Genomic DNA, 8,774 nt, shown 5'->3' on the forward strand with positions numbered 1-8,774 from the left:
GTGGTGCACATATATGATATGTGTGTAAGCAAAGTACCCATACACATAAAATAAATAAATCCTCAAAAAAAAAAAAAAAAAAGAAAAGAAAAATTAAGAAAGAAAAAGACAGCTTTAAATAACTTGAGAGAGATATTTGCTCAGTCATCATGCACAATTTCAGTTATCTTTTCCTCCATCAATAGGTTTTAGGCTACATCTTAAATCTCTGGTAGAAACTCTGCGTCTCTGAAAAACACATGCAAGGAACTGAATAGTGGTTGTCACAGAAGGAAGAGAGAACAGGGCTGGGGAACAGAAACAGAGGGCTTTTTGATGCATACCTTTTTAAATTTTATACATAATGACTTGCTGTGTGTTGTTCCTGTGTTGCTGGGGATGGAATGCAGGGCCTCCCATATACAAGGCCAGGGGCTGTAGCATGAGTTACATCATTGGTCCCACTTCACCTGCTTTTAAGAAGCTGTTTGGTGAAAGTCCTTTTCAGTTGTGAGGTTGTGCTCAATTCTGTCCACAGAATTTCACAGAAAAAAACAGCACCAGAGGAAGTGAGCGTTGGTTTTAATGTCACTTCACTGCTGAACTTCATAGCAAACCTGGCTCTTCTGCCCAGGGAAGCAGTGTCCATAGGAAACCTCGCAAGTTCATCCTCCCAGACACCCTACACTGGAGATATTGTAAGGCATCACTCCTGAACATTCAAATGGAAGCCAAAACCCAATAATGTAACAATTAGGAATGAAAGATGGAGGTATGTCAAATATTATAGAATGAATATAACAGACCAGTCACGAATACACATGAGAGATGTATAAACTGCCACGCTGTAAACATGGGAGAAAGATGTCAGGGTTGGTGCCCTCACTTAAGTTGCTTGCACCAACAAATGTAACTCGATCTGTTGCTGGACATGATTGCACAATCTCAATTACTCAGAAGATTCTACCAAACAGGAAATTCATGGTGTGACTTTAAGTAACACAGGACACATGCTTAAAGATTAACACAACCAGAAGCCTGGAATTTGTTACAAAACAAAACAAACCATTTCAGAGACTCTTTGGAAAACACACACACACACACACACACACACACAAAACACACACACACACACACACACACACACACACACACACACACGCTGTTGAACCTGATATTTACTTTCAGAACAGGAGCTCTAAGAAGATACTAAGCCTAAAAGACACTGTGCGAATCCTTAAAAGTTCCTAAAACATTTCTGGAGTGGATATCTTATAGTATAGATTTGAAACCCAATCCCAGGGCCTTGCAAGGGTGGTAAAAAGCGTTTATTCTCAGCATCTATGTGAGTTTCAGGCCAGGAGAGTGAGGTTCAGGTCAGCCAGGGAGATACTTAGTCTCAATCGAACAACAAAGAATCAAAAATCACAGTGTGAATGAAAGCTGAAAAACTGCGTTTCCTTTGCTTTGTATGTTCCAGGCTCTTACGAAAACCATGTACCTCCATCCTTTTAAAAAAGGTGATAAAGCTCCCCTGCAAATCTTCAAAAAAGACTTTAAAAAAAGAAAAGCATCCCCAGGAATTATTTCAATTAAAAACTATTTACATCTCCGGTCACTAGTCCTACCGTTTTGATCTTGGGAAAGCCTAATGGATCGGAGTCCCCTCTGGCTCCACTTGGAAAAACTGTTTTGTCAAACAATACTGAAATGAGCAGCGGTATGTGACTAAGCGGCGAGCTGCAGCGTCCTTGCAGGCGCTGCCACCCTCCCTCCCCGAAAAGGAAATACGCTTTCAACCGAATCGGAAACACAGCACGCAAGCTGGCACCGCGCTCCCCGAGATAAAGTCGGTATTTTAGGCTCTTCGGGCTGCAACTAATTCATGTGAGAATTCCAAAAGAACTGTCCCTAAACCAGGATTTTTTTCGATGGAGGCTTGCAAGGGGGAGGAGGAAAAAAAAAAATCGGGGAAGGGAGCGCTATTTTCTTGCAAGTTTAGTTCAGGTGACGGTAGTGCCGGGGTCAGGCTTTGCCCTACTGCTCCTCGCAGAAGCTCCGCCCGGCTCGTCTGCTCCCCAGGGCAGGGCTCCTGTGACCCAAGCGGCCGCACCCGGGGACAGGGTCCTTCGGCTGCACGGCTGCAGAGGGACACCGGGAGGAACAATCTTCTAAGCGGGAGGGGGGGAGTGCAGGGTGGAGCACCATCGCACGGCGCCCACGGCTGACCGGCTCCTGCACATGGCTCACCACCGACCCGCGTGTGCAAGGTGAGGGGTACAGGACACGCGCCGCTCCGACTGCCCCCCGCACTCCCATACACGCCCGGAGGAGAATTCCTGCCGCTGGGCGCATCGCTGAGCTGCGGGGACAGGCCTGGCCCTCAGGCATGCATGCAGGGCCAGCCTGCTTGCTCCAGCGCGACCCCCCACCCGAGGCCCGGCGACACTCACCACACCGAGCCATAGGCACCCGAGCCCACCGGGGACAGGTTCTGGTATCGCTCGGGCACCTCCCAGATGGTCTTGTTCAGCTCCTGCCGGTAGAACGTGGGCCTCTCCTGAGACATTTTCCAGAGGCGGCCGCGGGGCCAGGAGGCGGCCGAGCAGGGGCCCCTGCCTGCAACCGCACGCTGTCCTCTGCGCCTGCCGCTCGCACGCCCGCCGCCCGCGGCTGGCCGGACCGGGCGCCCGCGCAGGTATGGACGCTGCGACCCCCGGCGCGCGGCCCCTGTCAGCCGCGGCGTCTCCTACGAGCCTCGGCAATGTGCGGGAACCGGCTGTGAGGCTCGAGGCTGCTCGCGCCGCGGTCCCCCTGCAGCCGCGCCCCGGGCCGACGCCGCACGACACCCGCCCGCGCTACAGCGCCCGCTCGGGCTCCTGTGGCCGCGATCCTCCAGGCAACGACCGGGAGCCTCTCGCGGAACTCTCGCGAGAACCGCTCCGGAGACGACGCTGGGCAAGTCCAGATCTTACCCAATATGGAACCCGCCCGTGGGAGGGGGCATTCGCTAGAAGAGCGCGCCGGGGAGGCAGTTCTCGCGAGAAGAGAGAGCCAGCGGGGCCGCCGAGGCAGGAACTCTCGGGGACTGGGCTCCTTCCAGAGCGTGAAGGAGGAGGCTGCCGCGCATGCCGCGCGCGCCTCTGTGTGGTCGGCTTGGCGAATGCCTGGCGCCATGGTGGAAAGCCACCGTGACAGCGTCGGAAAAGGAGCCAAGAGGCCTTTGAACTCCAAGCCACCTGCTCATTGGAAGCCGCAATTTCCAAGAAACCTTTGCAAGAGCAGACAGGCCCTGTGCAGAAAGCTGTTGCATTGCATTCCTAGCTGCTCAAGGACACAAGGCTTGCTCGTGGGGATGCTGATGAAATCCGCCCCTTCAGGCCAATATTAACCCTGCCTCAAAGCCCAGACTGTCCCTCCAGAAGCTCATAGGAGCCCTTAAGTTTCAGAAGGAAATTCCAGGGACCCACAGGTAGTCTAGTGGACAAGGTCAGAAGTAGATGTCAAGAATGTGCATGGTCCGGCTCGGGACCTGCCTGGCATGTGCAAGGTCCTGCGTTCAGTTCCCATACTGGAAGGGAAAGGGAAGTATGCACATACACACACACACACACACACACACACACGTTAATGGTGGTAGGTCATTCTAATTCAGGAAGGTCACCTCTTCCACATATATATGAATACACACAGGCATATACATACATATAGATACATATACCATACATATACATACATACATACATACATACATACATACATATATCCTGTAATCCCAGAATTTGAAAGGATTAGGAGTTCAAGACCAGCCTCTGCTGTATAGGCCTGTAGTTACAGGCCAGCCTGGCCCAGTATGAGACCGTATCTTAAACATCCCCAAACCAAGAAATTTAAAGGAAACTTTGGAGAATCTTAAGAATCTAGACTTAGAGAATTTTAAAGACTTAATTCATGCCTCTGGAAGTATGGGGAGCAGGGCAATGAGTTCTGACAGCCTAGCTTTTAGACAAATCTGTTGACCTTAGGCCCCAGCTCCTGTTTCTACAAGAGGGACAACATTCCCACCTAGTAGAATCGTTGGTGAAAGCTAATAATAAATGTGACTGGGGAAAATTCAACCCTTACCCATCTACACCCACCCCGCTGTGATCAAGGCATGCCTGTAAGTTACATTGAACAGGAGGAGGGAAAGGGCGCCTGTTTCTAGAGGATCCCTGGGGTTCCCACGGCCCAGGTGTGTGGAGGGCAGCCAGGTGCCCTTCTCGCCCCAGAAGTCATCCACGCTTCCTCGGTCGTCACCCGCACAGCCGGAACGCCGGCGGGTTCTGCAGCAACGGCTCGGCTCGGGAACTGCCGGCCTCCGCGTCTGCAGCGCCGCCGCCAGCCAGGCTGGAGCCTAGTCTGACCCCAGCGTCCGCGGCTCCCGCCCGCCACGGGGAACCAGGTGAGCCTCGGTCGGGAGCCATCAGGAGCACTGGCTGCAGCCCAGGAGCCAAGAGGCCACGGAACGTCCCAGGGCAGGGCTACTTGGGTCACCTGCAGGGCCAGGAGGGTCCTGGGCACTCGGACCAGGTGAAAGAATGAATAGAACTTCTCTCTGGTATAGAAAGACCGCGTGAAACAGCAGTGACAAGAGACAGAGTGGGTTTTGCAGGCTGCGTCTTTCAAAGTTCTCTCCTCTGTATTGTCAGAAGCTGACAGAACTGGTCTGTGGGCCTCGCTACACTTCCATCCCATATGTGTCCTCATGGAGCCTCAGCCCAGGGCCCCTAAGCTTTTCAAACCTCACTGTTTTTGTTCACTTTGTTCTGTCTGGCTGAACCCTGTGCTCCACCCCTTCCCCCTGTTGTCTATCCTTTAGGCAAATTCCCATTTGTGGTCTATGCATTGGACCCTCCCTTGCCATCTCTATTCTGCCCAGTGATGAGTGTCTCTCCAACACACCCCCTTGGTAACACCGAAGGAAGGTGGAGGGCTGTTACCTTCACTTATCCCTGTACATTCTCCATCAAAACCGAGTCAGTCACAGGCATTGAGTAGTTATGTTTGGGATTTCACCTGCTTACTTTTAAAAATTGGAAGTGAATTTTGCCTAAGGATTATAGGAAACATGAAAGATGACTATATCAGGTGAAAGACATTCTTGTACCTTAAATTTCAGGGTCAAATTTTTAAATATCAGGTTACATTTATTTTGCATTTAAATATTCCAAGTGGAGATTCTTTGAATCAATTAGTGAGTGGGTGGGTGAGTGGGTGGATAAGAACAGTGGAAGTTGTGAAAACTGGGTAAAAGTATTTGTATTTTAATAGTGTTCTAAATTTAGCAGTGAGAGCCTGATTGAAGATAATTAAAGGCTGGGATGACAGCTCAGAGTCGAGCATCCTAGCATGTGAGGCCCTCAGGTACATTCCCACCACAGGAGGAAGAAAAAAAAAAAAAGGAATTAAGTAATGAATTATAATCTATAATTCATAGATTATAATCTATAATCCCAGCATTTGACAGATAGGGCAGGAGAACTGGGAGATCCTGTCTCAAAAATTAAAATTAAAAAAGCCAAGATCTCAAAGACAACTAGCTTAGGTTATAGCACCCTTATATGCTACTCCATACCAGAGTCACACTGCTGCTGCCATCATTGCTACAGCCCCCACCTCAAAACAAGGTCTCACTATGGCTGGCCTAGAACTCACAGAGATCTGCCTGCTTCTGCTCTCGAGTGCTAGGGTTAAAGATGTGCACCACTAAACTTAGCTAACCCAGCACCCTTAAAACTTGTTAAAACCCAGCTTCCCCAGAACTTCTGATTCAGGAGGTCTTACTCAGGGTGGTCTACACATTCCAACATGGTGGAAAGAGTTCTGCTGGTATGTGAGACCATTGCTGGGGTTTGTATGAAAACAAAAAGAGATGGAGGGGCTGGGAAGATGGCTCCATCTGTAAAGGACTTGCTGAGAAAGCATGAGGACCTGAGTTCAGATGCACAGAGCTGGGTAGGGAAGGAACAGGGAGCTTACGACCACCTTGTCTGACTGAACCAGTGAACTCCTGTTGAATAAGAGGCCCTGTCTCAAAAATAAGATGGAGGGGGCTGAGACCAGGCTGAGTGGTTAAGAGGCACTTGCAGAGGACCTAGGTTCAATTCTCAGAATCTATATGGTGGCTCACAACTGTAACTCCAGTTCCAGGGGATCTCTTCTGGCCTCTGAGGACACCAGGCACAAACAATGAACCTATATACATGTAAAAAGAAAATAAAAATAGAATAAATAAATTTTTATGAAAAAAGGACCCCTGTCCTCCACTCCAACACATATACACATGCATGCACACACAAACACAGATACAGAGAGTCATGAGTTGGAGCAATTCCTGAGACTTCTAACGAAACTAATAATAAGGAAGTCATGTGTTTGCCCTTGGTGCTTCAGGCAGACACATGACCAGACATTACAGGCAGCATTCCACCTGTCTCTCCACCGTGGCTCCACGGTTTTGCTTTGTTTGGTTGGTTGACTGGTTTCATTCTTTCCAACTTTTTCTAAATGACTTACTAACCTGTCCCTAGACTAGTGTGACACTGGGGGTCTCTGACTGGTGCTTTGGCCTTGACCTCTCCATCTCCAGCACTGTTCAAATCAGCTTCCCCTATTGACAGAAAGCTTTCTATCTGCACCGTCCAGGTAGGAAGCCAACTGGCTGTGTGTGAGCAGTGTGTGAGCCGAGTGCGTCAGCCATGTGGAATGTAGCTAATGGGTGGGGAAGTGCATTTAAAATCTTCACTTTATGAAAGTTACATTTAAGTAGTAAATTTAGTAGCCATGGCTCAGCATGCTGGACCATACAGCTCAATACAGCATCTCTGACTCAGTCTGTCTCTTCTATACCATGTGTACATGACTCCTGCTCAGACTCCAGATAACTAAAACATCCAGGACCCTCTGGGAAGGACTTTATTTGGCATATAGTTCTGTTAGTTTATTTTGAAATAGGGTCTTGTATATCCCAGGCTGACCTCAAGCTTGCTATGTAACAGAGGCTGAGTTTGAACCCCTGACCCTCCTGCCTCTGTGTTCCAAGTGCTGAGATTACAGGTGTGTGCTACCACACTCAGCACCCTCTAGGAACAGTTAAGTTTGTGTGTGATCATATATAAATACAGGCAGGCACATGACTGAGTACAAGTCAGAAAACAACTGTGGGAGTCAGTTTTCTCATCTTGCCACACGGGTCTTAGGGATCAGACTCAGGTTGTCAGGTGTGGTGGCAAGTGCCTATATCTGCAGAGTCCTTTCACTGGCCCTCTAGGAACACATTTAGACCCCACCCCAAACCCCCAGTCAAAAGCTGGCATGACTCAGATCTTTCTAAATATTTCCCTTATATTATCTCTCATTGTGTCCAGTCCTGTCCTTGAAACAGCTATTCCTCTTCCCCCGTCTGAGCTGGGTCTCAACTCAGCTACTCAGGGAGTTCTTTTACTCTTTTCCATTCCCCAGGCTGGGATCATCAGTGTCACTCTAGATTACGTGGTCCTACACCTGTCAGAAAAGGCAAGTCTGATAGTTGTGGGGAAAACACCAGCATCTTTCCAGCGCAGAGCTACATAGTGAGAACCTTAAACAAACATAGCCTACACACACACACACACACACACACACACACACACACACACACACACACAGTAAATAAGCAGTAAACACTGAAGTTGCCTAGACTTCTGAGCTTGTTCTCAACTGAGGCTACATACCAAGACCTGGGCAGAGCAAACAAACACAAAACCTGAGATGTCAACCTTGTGGTCCTTCTGCTCCTACAATGCTCCTACGGTCTACAGTGCTGGGATTACAGACCAGGCCACCACACCTGACATCTTGTCCATTTTGAGCATGAAAATGACATGTCATTTGAATTGGTGGTAGAATGATTTTGAGTGTGAGATTGTACAACCTTGGGGAAGGGTCTTATAAAACTGCTGTGCAATGTAAAATCATTATGTGTGAAATACATTTCCTTCAAAATGTGCTGAAAGGCAGACGCAGTTACACATGCTATGGGCCCAATAGTCTGGAGCTGATGATTACACAAGCTATAGCTCCAGTGCTCTGGGGCTGAATCAGGGAGCTTGCTGGAGACTCGTCCAAAACCAGGCTTAGCAACATAGAAAGTTTCTATATTAAGAAGGAAGACTGAAGCTGGAGAGATGGCTCAGAGGTTAAAAGTACTGGCTGCTCTTCCAGAGGACCTGAGTTCAATTCTCAACAACCACAATATGGCTCACAACCATTTGTAATGAAGTCTGGCGCCCTCTTCTGGCCTGCAAGGGATACATGCAGACAGAATACTGTATACATACTAAATAAGTAATCAAGAAAAGTGCTAATGATGTACATTTCTAAAAATGTACTTATCTTTTGAGACAGGGTCTCTCTATGCAGTCCAGGCTGGTGTAGAACTTGCTACATAGACCAGGCTGTACTCAAACTCAGAAATCCTTCTGTCTCTGCTTACCAGGTGCTGGGATTAATAAACATATGCTACTATACCCAGCCCTAAATATTTTTTATTACATTTATTTATTTGGTGGTGGGAATGGCATGTGTTGCCACAGATTGCACATGAAATCAGAGGACAACTTGCAGGAATCAGTTACTCTTATCATGTGGGTCCTGGGATTGAACACAGGTCATCAGGCTTGCCAGCAAACACCTTTCACCACTGAGCTGTCTCGTAAACCCTAATGCCTGGTTTTGTTGTTGTTGTTGTTTTTTAACCAGATATCTTTCCAGCT

At 48.5% G+C, this 8,774-nt stretch overlaps 1 protein-coding gene across 5 annotated transcripts in view; it reads right to left on the reverse strand.

Annotated features, from left to right (window-relative positions):
* Mapk14 (mitogen-activated protein kinase 14) overlaps window positions 1-3,001 on the reverse strand; it is a 56,538-nt gene extending 53,537 nt beyond the window's left edge. The window contains exon 1 of one of the 5 annotated variants that reach the window (XM_051187122.1): window positions 2,955-3,001. In XM_051187122.1, the coding sequence (XP_051043079.1) occupies window positions 2,955-2,986 (32 nt within the window). In that variant the 5' untranslated portion in view covers window positions 2,987-3,001. Of the gene's footprint in view, window positions 1-1,607; window positions 1,630-2,432; window positions 2,661-2,954 lie in introns of those variants that run through there. The other 4 variants (XM_051187120.1, XM_051187119.1, XM_051187121.1 and 1 more) reach the window with 4 other exon arrangements.
* Between the last annotated feature and the right edge of the window lie 5,773 nt (window positions 3,002-8,774).

This window comes from Phodopus roborovskii, unplaced genomic scaffold (assembly GCF_943737965.1).
Source record: "Phodopus roborovskii unplaced genomic scaffold, PHOROB, whole genome shotgun sequence".
In the NCBI taxonomy this organism is placed as follows: Eukaryota; Metazoa; Chordata; class Mammalia; order Rodentia; family Cricetidae; genus Phodopus; species Phodopus roborovskii.